This window comes from Pithys albifrons, chromosome 10, assembly GCF_047495875.1.
Source record: "Pithys albifrons albifrons isolate INPA30051 chromosome 10, PitAlb_v1, whole genome shotgun sequence".
In the NCBI taxonomy this organism is placed as follows: Eukaryota; Metazoa; Chordata; class Aves; order Passeriformes; family Thamnophilidae; genus Pithys; species Pithys albifrons.
Window position 1 is genome coordinate 12341411 of NC_092467.1, and position 15778 is coordinate 12357188.

General features: G+C 39.7%; 1 protein-coding gene across 2 annotated transcripts in view; it reads right to left on the bottom strand.

Moving 5' to 3' along the window:
• STXBP3 (syntaxin binding protein 3) overlaps positions 1-14980 on the bottom strand; it is a 20689-nt gene extending 5709 nt beyond the window's left edge. The window contains exons 1-13 of one of the 2 annotated variants that reach the window (XM_071565806.1): positions 14885-14980; positions 11905-11954; positions 11067-11148; positions 9588-9664; positions 8899-8977; positions 7507-7607; positions 5398-5552; positions 4404-4494; positions 3335-3459; positions 1808-1912; positions 1282-1339; positions 998-1063; positions 479-559 (exon numbers count right to left, since the gene is read on the bottom strand). In XM_071565806.1, the coding sequence (XP_071421907.1) occupies positions 479-559; positions 998-1063; positions 1282-1339; positions 1808-1912; positions 3335-3459; positions 4404-4494; positions 5398-5552; positions 7507-7607; positions 8899-8977; positions 9588-9664; positions 11067-11148; positions 11905-11954; positions 14885-14927 (1113 nt within the window). In that variant the 5' untranslated portion in view covers positions 14928-14980. Of the gene's footprint in view, positions 1-478; positions 560-997; positions 1064-1281; positions 1340-1807; positions 1913-3334; positions 3460-4403; positions 4495-5397; positions 5553-7506; positions 7608-8898; positions 8978-9587; positions 9665-11066; positions 11149-11904; positions 11955-14880 lie in introns of both variants that reach the window. The other variant, XM_071565807.1, reaches the window with a different exon arrangement.
• Positions 14981-15778: the final 798 nt, after the last annotated feature.

A 15778-nucleotide genomic window follows, 5' to 3' on the forward strand; every position in this document is an offset into this window, starting at 1 on the left:
CTGACATTTATTTCAATAGTTCCAGCACTATAAGAACACTACATAACACTCTTAAACACTTAAAACTCTTTGATATCTAGAATTCCTAGAAGTGTAAATTACAGTTTTTAACTTGATATTGGTAGTACAATATAATTCCTCACTCTAACAGGTGCTCTTCCCAGACATTTTAAAAAGGCTTTCTCCTGAAGAACATACTACTACAGCAACTTCAGAGGGGTTTTGAACAAAGAAAACACATGATCCTTATACAAATCAGCCAGATTTCAAGACAAAAAACCCCAAACTCTAAGAATGCCTCCTTTATTGGTAGATTAAGAGCCTTGTACATCTCAGTTTTAATACTAGTACCTCAAAAACCGATCACAAAAAACAGGCAATAGCACTTTTGCCAGCTAAAACAAGCCCCTATTACTGCAAACAAAAAAGCTGTATTTGCAGTAAGTTGCTGTTTGGTTTGCTGCTTTTTTAAACATACCTGTTCAGTCTTACAGAGCCTTTCTATGTTAGATTTGAACTTGCTCATGCAATCTTCTGCTATGTTAAGATGAACAACTTGCTATAAGACAGAAAGAAACAAAAAATCCCTAAGAAAATCACAAGCTGACACAACTTCACTTTCTTTTTTTAACATACCAATCATTTTTACTGGTTACAAGTCAATCCTTCAGCAATCCTTTAGTACCATCGTGCATTTTCTGTGTTTTACCCTTCAATTAGAGACTGACCCCCATAATACCTTTTAAAACATTAATCATTTATGCTATATTCAATCCTCAAAGCACACAAATGATTTTCTTTTCTTACACAGTAAAATTAAACACCTGTAAACAAGTTTTCTTCAAATGTTGCAGTAGGTGAACATACTAATTTGGAGAACAGCTGTATGGCACACTCAACAGGAAAATGACAGAATAAAGCTAGAGTGCACTAACACAGAAAGTTAAAGTGCACAGAATTATGTATTGCGACACTGTAATTACAAAAGACACCTTACCCTACTAATTTCTTTACGATACTGTGGCATCCTTTTCATTAGCTGGGACAGAGCAGAGAGCGATAACTGTGAAGAAAGGACACAAGTTGAAAATTTGTCCCCCTCAATATCTGACATGCTTATTTCCATTCTTGTTGCAGCCTTACTTCCCCCACAGCCCCAAAAATTTCCAGCTGAGAACAGCCTCAATTTCTGTAATAGGTCAATGAATTAAACATATCTGATCAGCTGAAAATAACTGAGTCAGCAGGAAAAACAGCAATACTTTAACTTAAACAACTTACTTTTCCTTCTGCTTCTTTCTTTTTTGATGAAACCTCTTTCAAAAGTTTTGGTATTTCCCTGGAAAAAAAATAGAAAAAATATTAAATGCAACAGCACTTAAGTTCCTAAATCTTTTCTTAAAATCTTGAAAGATTTAAACAAAAACTTGTGAATGAAAGTAAAAGCTTCAAATACAAGGGAAGAGAGTATAGAATGGAAGTTAAACATTCTATTTACAGTGTCTGCATAACGTCATTTGAAGCAAAACCTTGCTAGTACTTTACGCAAAATAAACCCTTCAGATTCAAAAGATTTGAAAATCCTTCCCAGGAAGTTACTCTATTTCCAATCTCCTCAAGAACGGTAAGTAACATTAGCATAATTGTATACCTTAGTATATAATGTATATTTGAAGCACAGTTTCTTCCTGGCATCCATTACTTATCTGAATGCAGCCTATATTGCAAACTATCTTCACTCCAACCTGTATTCCCACCAAAGAGCTCAAAGAAATTAACTAGTTGGGCTTATTATTTATTCACATACTCTATTACATCTGCAATGTGCTTGTGCCGCATCTTCACCCACAGGTCATCATCTTCCTCCAAAATTGCCTCCTTTTCCTTCCCTGCAGATCCTTCTGTTTTGTACCTGCCAAAAGAAAATTCAGACAGTGATTTGGGGTTTGGGTTTTCCTCAATTCTCATCCCTTATAACAGTATTATTTGTTACAGTTTAATCAATGTGAATGGTAATAGCAGTAACATACAAAGATTTTAATTTACAAGCCAAGCTATTGCCTGATAAAATATAATTAACAGAAGGATTTTACAGATTGTACATCTTTGAACTTAAAAAAAGCAGGTGAATTTTAGAATGATACTTTGGGGCAATAGCTTCTAGACATTCTTTTAAACCAAACCAACAGGAACAAGAGATTTAATTACACATTCACAGGCACCTCCATTTCTCTTCAGTTTTCCATGTCAGTTTCCCTTTGGTTTCAAATGCAAACTACACCAACAACACACTGCAATTGCAAAGTGCAACTTTCCGTGTGTACTGTAAGACATTTTATAACTGAAGGAAAATGAAGTCCCTTTCACCAACAAAAGAGACTAAGCAGAACAAACTACTTCACATATAAATGCAACACACTTCACAGCATTCCAGGGCAGCTACTACTTGACTATAAACAAAGCAAGCAAGACAGCAATCACATGGCACAATATTTCCACATTTACAGAAACTCACACAGTGTATATGGCCAGAAAGCAGAAGGAAAAAGAATCACAAGATTAATTGTGAAAGTCAGATCATGACTACCTATAAAACACTCTGCTACATCTTCATACCCAGCAAGTTTGAGATTCATAGAACTCTACACTTTCTAGCAAAACATTCACTCAGTGCTTCCAGCAAATGTAGGCACTCCTGTTTGCTTCACTGAAAAATGAAGCTATCAGCTCTCATTTGCTGTAGTGGGTCATCATAAAGCAAAGTCCTATCAAAATCCTTGTTGTCAGGATCTGACAGCAAAGTAAGTAACTTATGTAGATCATTGTTTCACTACTCCAATAGTGCTTATGAACTGGACATGACTACTGAAATGTGCACTTAGAATAGAAACGTGAATTTTAACAACACAAACTAAATGAGTGGAGCTATAAAAGAGAGCATTCCTGAGAAATAACCAAGCATTTTCTCAGTATTCAATGAGTGATCTTGTTTGTCTTGTTATGCCAAAAATGTTGAGAACATGAAAGAAAATCTAGAGAATCTCAATGGGCACTGTTGAAGGTTTTGCTTCAAGACTACTTCAAAGTTCTTGTTTTTTAAAAAAAATGCAATTTGTCAAAATTTAACCAAAATGACAGTTAGATCCTACCTAATCTCAACTAAGTGAGGAAGTTAACAAAAAGGTGACATTATAAATCTAAGAGAAAAGGCTAATAAGTGAAGCAACCATTATGTAATATAAGCAGCTAACACTGCCATGGTCCAATTAAGCTAAATGATTCCAGAGATTTTATAATAAAGAGTAAAGCCTTAGATTTTTTTGAAGGTACTTGCTTGTAAGTATCGTTTTCAATCGGTAGCAGATCATAGGCCATTGCCTGGAAGGTGAGCTCGTGAAGTACAGTCGACACTGGGTCAAAGCCACGATCAATTATTATTAGTTGGGAATGGGTTTTAGCCTAAAAAGCCATCAAACAAACATGAAGCTAAGACATACAATACAAAGTTAGTGCATGTTAAATCTATTTACATTAAGTTACAGCATTGCAGGTATGTTTAGAAAAATAACTGAAAAATCCTGAAGTATAGTCCAAGTGTTTATCAACATGAATAGAAACAAGCATTTCAATTATATACAATGGGTTTAAATACTAATTTTAAGGCAATGCTCTCAGCAACACGAATTTTGTTCATCTAATGAACAAAAAATGTAAAAGGGGGAATAAAGAGGCCACCCACTGACTTTCAACAGGTAACTGCATTGTTTGTATTTCAGATTAGATTATCTATACTGTGCTACAATACAGAAAAAATAAATCTCCAAACATTCACCTGAAAGTTTCATTTTGGGATAGTAAAGTGGCAGTAGCAACAGGTACTTTTATTTCTGCAGTAGAGTGGAAAGTCACCAAGTCAGAATGGTTTACCCCACATTTTGTGTTTAAGCAGCTGCCTTAATCAGCCCTGATCTGTAGGTACAGATCAAAATCATAATTTACATGAACAGCTGTACCTTTGTGTATCTGTGCTGCCTTCAAGGGAGTCATTTTAATTCTGCAGTGAAGTCCCTTCTACACATGGCCTTATGGAAGCCAAGATTAAAACAAAATTTATGCACTTCATGTTTGTATCATCCCCTACATTATCACAGGGCTAACTTCTCAAGTACAATCAGTTTGACCACACAAATTGTATTAGCTGACATACAGACTTACTATATCAGTTACTACCTCTAAGTTGCTTACATACACAAAAAAACCCCAAACCTTAAATGGCAACTAGTTGCCTTCATAATTAAATGAAATGTGGGTTTGTACAAGCTATTGTCAAAGCATATTCTGAAGATTATTCTTTTTCCCCAGACTTATAAAAAAATAAGCAAACATTTTAGTTCACTTTCTACCTTTATTTGGCTTTTCTCATCTGTTCTGTAGTAGTTTTCAAGATTTTTTTCAACAAGCTGTGCAAGTTTGCTGGCTCTATCAGATGGTCCACTGGGAAAAAAGGAAGCATGCAAAATAACTTAAATTTCTTCACAGTACACTAAGATGCTACCTTTAAAACAGAAAGAACTCCCTAGATTGATCTTCTGGTTTCATGGGCAGTTTCTGAACTCCATTCTAAGTATTTCCAATATATTTTCACTCTTTGAATGCTTCAGGTATTTCACACAGTAGAAACAGCTTCAGCCAAAAGACTGACATTAGCTGGCATATGGCCCAGCACCTAAAAGTCTCACTCAGAGGCAGGAAATAAGAAGGAAAAAAAAGAGAAAGAAAAGAAAAAAACCAGACAAGCAGTTATTTCTTTGTTACCTTTGCAGAGAATAAGGCACCACTTCACATGACAGCACAGAATGCAGTTCTTGAGCAGAATTTCAGATGCCTACTTTGACTTCTAAGATACTAATCTGTACTCCCTTTCAAAGCTCAAAAGAGGCATTCTTCTCAATATCTCTACTACATGAAATCCTGATCACATCTCCCACAGCAATTTATGAATTCCTTGATGCCAAGTGGAGCTGCAAACCTATGAACAGTGGCAGTTCTGTTATGGGATTATTCATCTGGTACACAAGAACACAGTGAATCAGTGCCATCCCACTGACCAAACAGGAAACAAAACACAGTATGGCAAGGACTGTTCTACAAAGGTACATAGAGAAATAACTCACTGCTCTACCTACACTTCACAAGTTCCTATAATCATTTTGTATTTCAGAGTTGTGGATTAAAATCAACTATCCCACAATAACAAAAAAAACCAAAAAACAACAAACACACAAAAACCCAAACAATCACCCATCAAACTATGCTGCAGCCTCCACCTATGACCACACAATGTGGTCAGCACTACAAGTGAAAGCAATTGCACTATGAAACACTAATTTTGCCCACCTTTTATATCGCACTCCTGGATTCTCATCTAGTGTGGCACATAAGGTGACAATTTGTTCAGCCATTACTTGCATTACGGCATCTTTATCCTTTGTCTTTTCCAGAGCTGGGCTGTAGCAGCGGTAAAATGCATCTGGGACATTCAGAGTAAATACCTACGTAAAGTACAAACAGCAACAAAAGAAAAGGCCTAAATTGCACATTTCAAAAACATCTGGTAAAAAAATTGCTAATAATTTGAACTATATGCTGTAAGAAGATAATACATAATACACCTAAGATAAAACAAACCCACACTTCACTCCTCTTTCCCTGCCCTGCTGAGCTCATCTGTTTCTTGTTCTCGCTCTCTTTTCCCCTATTACTCTCCCCTCCTATGTAAATTACTGTATTTTTCAAAGTGCTTACTGCCTGTTCAGATGGAAGGAAGCAAAAGAGAGAGAACAGGAAGAACTAAATACTCTTCAGTGCCTTGTACAGAGCCACACAATGCAGTAACAGAACAATTATAGAAGGTATCAAGGTTAAATTTGTTTAAAATAATATTTTACGTATTGTATTGTATTACGTATTGTATCTGCCTACTACATGAAGACTTTACATTAAATAACTGAAATTCCTTAAATACATTGAACCTTGATAAAAGAAGCTTAGTGCTACAAAGAAAAGCTTTTTCAACAGTTTTGAAAATGGAATGTAAACATGGAAACAATCCCATTGTCAGTAAATGGATTTTCTCCAGCTTCAGATGGACTCTAACTACAGAGCCAAAGAAGAATATCCATTCAGATAAAGATGTTTGCTTCATTCAAGTACATAATCACCTGGACTTTGCCCAGAACTCAGTTTGATTATTTACTCTTAGCACCCCAGAAAGCAGCCAAACCAGTTAACATGTTCTCACAACCCAAAATAACAAGAATATAAAACTACATAAAACCCAACAAGAGTGTTCCTCAGCCTATGTGCTGCTTCTTTTCAACATCAGAAAACAAGTCGCAATTTCTACTTTGACCGAGAGTCCTCCAGAGAACCAGGACCACAAAATTTTCCTAGGCCTTATTTGGTAGAGAAAGCTACAAAACTTTTTCTGAAGAGCAGCTTAGGAAGAGTTCCCCAAAAGAGTCTGAAAGCTTGGGAACATCAGCCTCACTGGAGAGAAAATAAACAAGCCACCACACTCATATTCTCTGATGGTTTCTCAACCTAAATAATAAAAAACCCTCTATAATAAAAGGAGTGTGTCTTCCAACTAGGAAACTGCATTACAGTGAGATACTGCCAGCATCAACCTCTCCTGTATTCACCTGCCACTTGGTATACTGAGAGCTGTGACCCTTGGCACGTTCGCAAAGTTTGACGTGGGGAACGTTCATGGTTAGTTCTACAACTCAGTACTGGACAGTGTTTGGAGGCTTCACTGTATTAGTGAGTATCAGTGTGCATGTCAGCCTTCTGTGTCTGACAAAGAGCATCAGCAGCAAATTACTCAATACAACACCCACTGTGTGGCTGCACATGGAAACCACTCATTAGCTTCCATTGGTGTACTCAAATTTTTAATTGAGAAAACAGGGATTTCCATGTTCTCCTCTCACTGAAAAGTCTGTCAGGGTGTGGTAGTTTCTGTTTCCTATTTTTTTGTGAGGATTTCATTTTGTTCCACTCCCCTTCAATTTTCTTAATTCATTTGCTCTTCTTTCCTGATTTTCACCAAGCAGTTAGTCCTGCTTCTATTCCTACACACCAGCCTACCTAGTCAGTCAAAGTAACACCTCAGCATTAGCAGTAACAAACTCCACTGCTTACTGAAGACAAACCAGAATCCTTGCCTTCTCACAGGGAACAGATTCCTTCTTTAACCTCCCTACTGCAACTGACACTAAGTCTTGCAAACAGGCCAAGTGCAAGGAGTGAACTTAGTAGGAGGGCATTTGTTTTATCTGAAAAGCACAGACAAACACTGGAAATGTACCAAAATGGCAAAAGATCTCACATACAGTTTGTCAGTCAGAAGCTACATTCTACTTCATTGTTTCCTAGGTCAGCAACAGTAGCAAATAATCCCCCAGACTATATTGTGCTGTTAAGACCAAGAATTAAATTTACCTGAGATTCATAAGGGAAGAAGGAAATATTGATCTCCTTGCATCTCTTAATTGATTTTGCACATGAAGACTTAATTTTATTGAAGAGGCTGTCAGGACAAACTAGAGAAAAGAAAAGATTTTAAGTATAAATAATTTCTGCATATTCCAGCTGTCAGCTCACTTATATGCTTACATCATTCAAAACAGACAATTCTAAATTAAGGATCAATTAACAATAAAATACAAAAAAAGTTGCCAACTCTTCCTAAAGTGATAAAGAACATATAACCAATATTTTGGGTTGTTCAAAAAGCACCACTGTTCAGTTTTTACTAGGTCTGTGCAAGTGAACTTGTGCAGCTATGATGGATGTTGATTTTATCAAAGCAAAAGATTCTGCTATTTCTTCTCACATAGAAAAGAAAAAACATTTCCCAAGCTACAAAAAGGGCTAAACAGAGAAATAATGTGTACATCTCTAAAAGCAAAACACGGAAATGTGGATTTTAATTATAGAACTCAAATGTATTCCACTGCCTTTCCAAGCTACACTGAGCTATTCATCTCAACTGGAAAAGTTTTGCCAAGTATTCAAACTGAAAGCTTGTCACTTGCAACCAAAGAACATACAGCAAGAGAGCAGTATTTTTCCAGAACAGTAACTGCTGCTTCAGCATAAAATGAAACAAGAAACCAAGAGTTTTGGGCAGTAATTTGGTAACTGCTTTGAGAACACACAGTAGCAGATACACACCATGCACAGACATCCACAAAGACAGTCACAACTCAGTGTCTGCCTTCAGCAGCATGTTTGGGTTTTTTGTTTTCCCTTCATTACAGCCATTTTAGTCATGCTGACTGACTGCAGGAACACACAGTCACATCAACACCATTAACCCATCGCACTAATTGCCTCTGCTGTGCAATCTATATTCCACATGCAAGGGCTAAGCAGGTCCCTCCTTCCAGGTAAGCAAAAAAGCTGGCCCACAAGTCTGAAGGAACTACCTGAAAACCAATTACTCACACTGCTCTTGCAGGAAGTTCTCATGCATTTGTATTTTTAGTACTATTTTGTTTATGTAAAGATACATGGTTTTACATGAATTGTCTTCCTCCAACCTCTCCAACATAGGAGAAGACTGGAACACTTAAAAATAAAACCACATGACCTAAATTAAAAGCTGAGGAGTGCAACAATCAAGACTGGTAATTATGAAAGAAATTACTACTGCCACACAGCATGGCGACCACAACCCAGCAACCCAAATATATGGGTAATGACTTGAGTTTCAAATCATCTTGTAAGAAACAGGACCCAAACTTTTCAGGTACTCAACTACAGGAAAGAAATTAGTTTACTTATTTACCTACATAAAGTTATCAAACTACAAATCAAAAGCTTACTTACAGTCAGTGAAATACACGTATGCTGCTTTGTATCTGCTGCATGATTTAGTGATGAAGTCATCAATAAGTCCATCTACAGACTTACGGGAGTAGGAAAAATAAGGGAAAAAACAACATCATCACAGTGTTTCACATACCAGACAAAGCTTCTCCCTTCTCCTGCCCTATTACCAAGTCCCTCTTAGCAATACTGCATTTCAACATACAAGACGACCCTTAAGATTTTTAATTCCACACCCAGAGTAACAATTACAGATAGTCAATAATGCTCCAAGATCACTTTAGGAAGCACCCAAATCATAGTACTTGCATAATTTTCCACTTTTAACAGTGCGGAGATTTTTTCTCTCAAAAACTTTTAGGAAGTAACAGAAATCTCTTAATAAAGACATTACTTTGAATTCTATTTTTTTTAATTTGTTGCATCGTTATGTGATACAACATCTTTTTCAGTGAGGTTACAATAGCTAAGCAATGAAACAGTGCCTCCATTGATCAGAAGGCACATGTTTGCACTCTGGTGGCACAGCATTGTGTTTTTGTTATGGGAAATAAAGCATCACACAGAGGAACATTGCAGAAAATCCAGAAGTTAAGTACTGCCTAGCTGTACACAGTAATGAAACATTTTAAAATAAGATTGTTTTTTGAGTCTGAAAGACCCTGCAACACTTTCTTTACAATACTAACCTTTTTGGTGGGAGTTATTAAATATATTGCTTTCATGTGTGGGACAGGCTCACGGTTTTTATACACATTCTCCACCACTATAAAGTAAGAAATAATACATTTTTATAATTAAGAGCATTATGCATCTTTAAGGAAAGCACTGTATTTTTATAAACTCTATACTAAAATATGTAAAGTAATAGGAATCAAGTTGTCCACAATATTAAGGACAAGGATGTACCTTCTGCCAAGAGGGTCTTGATTTTCACTTTGCTATTTTAAATACATTAAGTTACCACAAGACTTCAACTCTCAGCCCAGTGACAACTGAAGCTGTAGGATTAATTTTTTCCTGGGTATTCTACACAAGCAGGTTTTGCCCTCACACAGAAAGATATGGCAAGGCAAACATGCTCCAGCTATGGGGCCCAGTGCAGAGTGTCTTGCAAGAGAACAGCCTTGGCAAGACGGTTTTGTACAACACAATGAAGGAGAGGGAGAGCAAAGGTATGCAGGGCATCATTTTGGACTACAGCCTCTTCTGTCCTTTGTTTTCCTATTTCCTGGGCACTTACTCTGTTTCAATATAATTACAGGCAAAAATTAGGTATTTTCATCAAATGAGCTTCACTCAACTTGGTTTTCTCTGTTTAATAAAGTCATCACTATACAGTGTTGCAGTGCACCAGCTTGAGAATGCAGAGAGATTTGTGGCTCAGAAATTTTGTGGGGGAGGAACAAGGAAGATAAGTAATGTCAGACATCTGGATGTTGAAAGACAGGTTCTTTTCAGCAGTGCACTCACTAAAAATAAAAGGTTTCTTGTTGATGAAGAGGATACATACTCACTGAAAGTTTCCCCCAAAGGATAAGTAGTACTTCTTATGATTTAAAACACACTCCAGAAAGTGAAATTGATACAGCTGTGTTATTATACTTTCAGAATAATCATATTATACTGAATAATTGGAATAAGAAAAGTCTTGCTACTTGTGGAAAAAATAACCAAGTCTAAACAATGCCCTCTTACAAATGCATTTCTAAAAATCTAGACCTAGAGCTAATTAAAAACAAGATCATGTGCATTTTGTGTATTTATTTCAGTTTCAAAACCAGGCATTAACAAACACTCACCTCCCAATCCAAAACAAAAACCACACACATAACCCACAGAAACCCAAATCCAAAAGCCAAGACAACCAACCAAACAAAAAAAAAATCTTAAAAGCACAAAACACCAAACAACAAACAAAGCCTTACACCAATCTTTAAGGAAAGCATACTTTTAAAAGGATTTGAACTTCAAGGCAGAGAAACATTTGTTTTCTTCATTAAAAAAAATCATAGGTAATTACTGTACAAGCCAGAAAGTCTACTAGTCTAATATCCCACAGCTAGTTGTCTTCAGCAACTAAATAAATACTTTTTTTTCATCTCTTTTACTCTCCCTTTTTCTTACCAGGATATTGCCATCTGTACATTAATAAGAATGACACTTACCTGTGATACCCTCTGCCAGTAGATCAGTCATTTTGCAGCACAGTGACAGTAATTTAGTAGTGTAATCATCTAAAAGCATTATCTAAACATTTAAAAGAAAAAACCACACACAAGTATTTAGATAAGTTAATCACCTATAGTAAACCCACATTATTGCCTTAAGTTACCATGGAAATTTGAAGCTGACAGCTATTTTATTACTCTATATATTGTCATTCCCTGCATACAGCAACATTGCAGGAGGACACTGATCTCAAACAGCAGAAGGAGGCAGCTCATGACATACAGGATACCCAAAGATGAGCTCCATCTTAAATAGGTAGCTTGTCTCCCCTGTTCATACTAGAAAATACTTTGAAACTTTCACTTTAGCCTTTTCAATTCCTGCTAATCTACCCCACGGCCTCCTTAAATACATCTGTACTTACTCTCAAACTGATTTATAGTTTAAGCAGCTCTAACAGGTGAAAAGCCAAATGTACTGGAGTGCAGTATAATTAATGAAATTAATAAAGTACAAATCTTCCAAAAGAAAAGTGAAGACAAACAAAAACAGTTTCTATTTTTTTCAAAACTAAAAAACAAACAAACAAAAAAACCCCACCCACACCAAAACCAGAACACTAACCATTTGTGCTCCCTATACTAGCCTTTAGATTTTTCAATATGTATTATACAAAGATCAGAGTTACCAAAACTCAAATCCATTACTTGGATAGAAACCATTTTAAGTGAAAATACCAGCCATTAAGTTTATTTATTTGTTCTCTACTTGGTGATACAGATTTCTTGTTCAAGTCATGACAACATTCTTACAAAAATCTCAACAAAACTGTACCTTCCACTCTTCCTCTTTCTTGAAGTCATCAAATACTGCTGATTTTAGCTCTGTAAGAAGAAACAATTTACCAGTTAGAGGATACAAACTGTTACTGAACAAGATTCACCCATTTAGATTCATATGTTCAGAGGCCTAAACAGAAAGATAAAAAACCCCACACTGATAAAACTCCACATAATTCTTGACCACAAACTGTCCCTTCCTGTTTCTAGGTCTGTACACAAGGTGTAATAACAAATCTTTAGCCTCATGGAAGTTTTATTAACCTCCATATTTTCCAAAAACACTTTTGCCTGTTAATTAGTCCTTAGGATTACACAGAGTTATTTTTAATAAACTGAGTCCCTAACAACCCTGTCCAAGATCTCGAACCTATTTTTAATACTTTATTTTGTTTGCCTGTAAAATAAACCAGAACATACAAATTCTTCATTCAGTTGTCTTGAACCTCATTTCTGTAATTAAAAAACAGAAGTCAATAGTCTCCCATGATAGACAGAAACTTTATTTCAAGCTATAGGTACTAGACACAGTGTACTCACCCGTGCAACATTCCAACTATTTGTTTTTACCTCAACCTGCAGCTCCTTCACCCCAGTAACTGACCCGTGCTGGTTTACAGTCTCTCAAAATCACCTCATTGGTCGCCAGCAAACATTCTGAACACATCAAAAACCATCATAAGCCCAGGAATGATTAGTGCTCCATTTCTGTCCAAGCTTTCATTTTCTTCTCACAAATTTCATACCAGCCATGCATCCTAACAATCTTTTCTGGTTTTATCTTCTCTCAATATAGTCAACTGGTATAGGAAGGTATTTTTCATCTACCTTTACTTCCTGATCTAGATAAGAACTATACACAACCCTGAAGGAACAGCAGACTGCTAAATCTCTACCTGAAAAAAATTATAAAAAAGGAAACCACACATTGGCAAAGTTAGGGACCCATTTATAACACACTTTGTGAAGAAAGGACTGTAAGCAAGAGTTACAAAAAATAAATTTGCAGAAGTGCTAAATTACTTACAAAAATTCATATAGCTATCCATGACTAGGGCAGAACCTATTATACAAGTCTACAACAGAATTCCTTGTGGAAAGGACTTTATTTACAGATAAACACGGAGAGTTGCTGTACACATTCAATGCCATGATTTTATCCACAGGTACTACTGCCTCCTAAATACAGGTGGCTTTCCCTGCCCCCATAACTGTGAACTTAACTGACAACAAACTTGGGTGAATTAACTTTCCCACACACTTCTGCTTCAATTCAATCTAAAATTGCACCTAACAAGGTGCACCTAACAAGATTCACACAATGGCAAGGGGTTTTAACAGTACCATGACAAAGCACAGGTACAACTCTCTTTGTATGCACACCACAGGTACAACTTCTGTTCCTATTCACAGAGCAGGAACAAGATACACATTGACACAAACTGCCACAGCATCACTGACACTATTTTCAGACAAAGGAGCCTTAAAAAACAACCCTCTACATGTTCGCTGACCCATTAGGAAGCAGGAGTTTATGGCTTTCAATAACCCATAAACAAAGTGCCCACAGTGCCTGAACTAGTTTGTCACTCTTATCTTTCCATTGCAACAACAATGAAGAGTAACTATTCTTCTTATAAAAAGCCTCTTAACTAAGCTTGCAATACAAATGTTTTGTTATTCACGCTGCTTCACCATCACTCTAATCTCCCGTTCCTCACAGTCTTGTCTGCACTGGTAACTCCATTTTCACAAGTCCTTAAAGGTCATGATAACACAGTAACGCTGTGATCACATTCCTTTCTTTTGATGTACAAATCTTCTACAAAACATCTCAGGGCAAAATAGTGGCTTTGCAGTCAAAGGCAGAAATAACTTAACCGAGCAAGACGGGACAAGCAAAGCAGCAAAAGTAGAGATTTCTAAAGGACAAGTTTTAAACAAAGGTATCTACTTCATACAAGCAGGGTACAGATGCCAGCAGCTGGGCACTGAACACCAGAGGGACAATCTTTGCTCCCTCTCTCCTTTTTCTATATCCTCTTTCAGGGACACCAGCAAGCAGATCAGAGCTTTCAGGTGGAAGCAGAGGAGGAAAACGCAGAGAAGAGACGAGCAGGACCTTCCCCTTTCCGTGACAGCCACCAGGCTGGCTGAGCAGCTCAGGGAGTCATAGTCTCATTAAGGCCGGGGTGAAGCGGCTGCCAATGCCTCACCCCAGAGGTTTCACACTCCGTGAAATACTCCTGAGCTCTCCTACTCCAGCAAGGAAGGGAGCAGTTGCAACTTGATTTTTTTAACAAACACCAGCAGAACCTGCTCCTAAACATGGAGATAAAAATCTGCCGTTTAGTTGTCAGACTACCTGGGAACACCTTCAGCTTCTTCTACTGAAAAAAACCAACACAACAGAGAAGCCCAAGACAAAGCGGGCAGTGCCGTGACACACACCAGGGAGGCCCTTCCGAGGCCGGAGCGCTCTCCAGAACTGCCAGTTCGGATGCACCAGAGCAGTCCTGAACAGCTGAGTTCAGGTTTAAGCTCTCCAAGAGCCGACCCGGCGGGGCACAGCCCGCAGAGCTCACCCTTATCTCGGAACAAGGCACAGGCGCCTCTGTCTCTGTGCAGGCGCTGTCACTGCGGACACCCCCGCGGCGCCGCAGGGCGGAGCAGCCGCTCCCCCGCGCGGAGTCACCGACTGTGGCAGCCGGGGAGCAGCCGCCACCCGCACCTCCGCCGCACACACCCTCGGCTCCCGCAGCGCCGCCCGGGCCCGGCCGCACTCTCCCGCTCCGCTCTGACACGCAGCGCGGCCGCGGCCGCGCCGGGAGCGGCCCCGGCCCCGCCTCGGTGGGCACGGCGCCCCCGGCCCCGCACGGCGGGCACGGATACCCCGGCCCGCGCACGCCGAGCGGTCCCGGGGCACTCCCGGTCGCGGGGGCAGCAGCCCCGCACTCGCTTCCGCACTCACGCACTCTGCCACACAGCGCCCTTCAGCCCCCGCACGGCCGGCGCCATCTTGCTGCCAATCCCGCCGGGCAGCGCTCCCCCCTCCTCCCTCTTCAGGCCCGGCGGGCGGGGCCGGGCGGCGGGCACTGCCCGCTCCTGGGCGGGGCGCGCTCCTGCAGCCCGGACCGGCCCCTCGGGTGCCGAGCTCCTTCCTCTGGCTCGATGGGGACCCAAATTCGTGCTGGAGAAGAGCCCGCTGCCCCGGGCTCGTCTCCTGAGGAAGGAGCCTCCTGCTGCTTCCCAGCAGGTGATCCCGGGGCGGCTCCTGGCGCCATGTGAGGAGCAGCGGGAGGGGCCGCCTAGCCGAGCGAGATGCGCCAAACCTGCCGTGGTCGCGAGTCCCAGAGGCGTGAAAGCCGCGGCTCCCTCGTGGAAGCGGCCCAGGGTTCCCTTTGACATTCGTGTAAAGCCACTGTCGTGTCTTAGAACGACACCTTCGTTGTCGCTGTCAGAAGTTACGGCTTAAAGACATAAAGTTTTGTTGTCAAAGGGGAAGCAGCAGCTGGTACAGGTACGAAGCAATGAGTGGTTCCCAGTCGGTATGGCAGTGTTCCATTCGAAGGGGAGTGCCACCAGGGCATCATTCCCGACAGAAAAGAAGGTCCTTGTAAGTAGACAAAAGTGCAGTAGGCAACGAGCTGAAGAGCAAATCTCAAGTTTACATTGGGCTTAATTGTTTTATGAATCTTGTATAAGGCAGAGAAAGACTGCATCGTGTACCAGAAGGGGGAAAACCCCACTCCCCACCCGCGCTGTCCCCGGGGTTCGGTGTGCGCTGCCCCGCTCTACTCCAGGGGAGGAGCGCCCCGCCCGGCGAGACCTCCCTGACCTGAGGAGCGAACCTGCAGGGACAGCCGTGC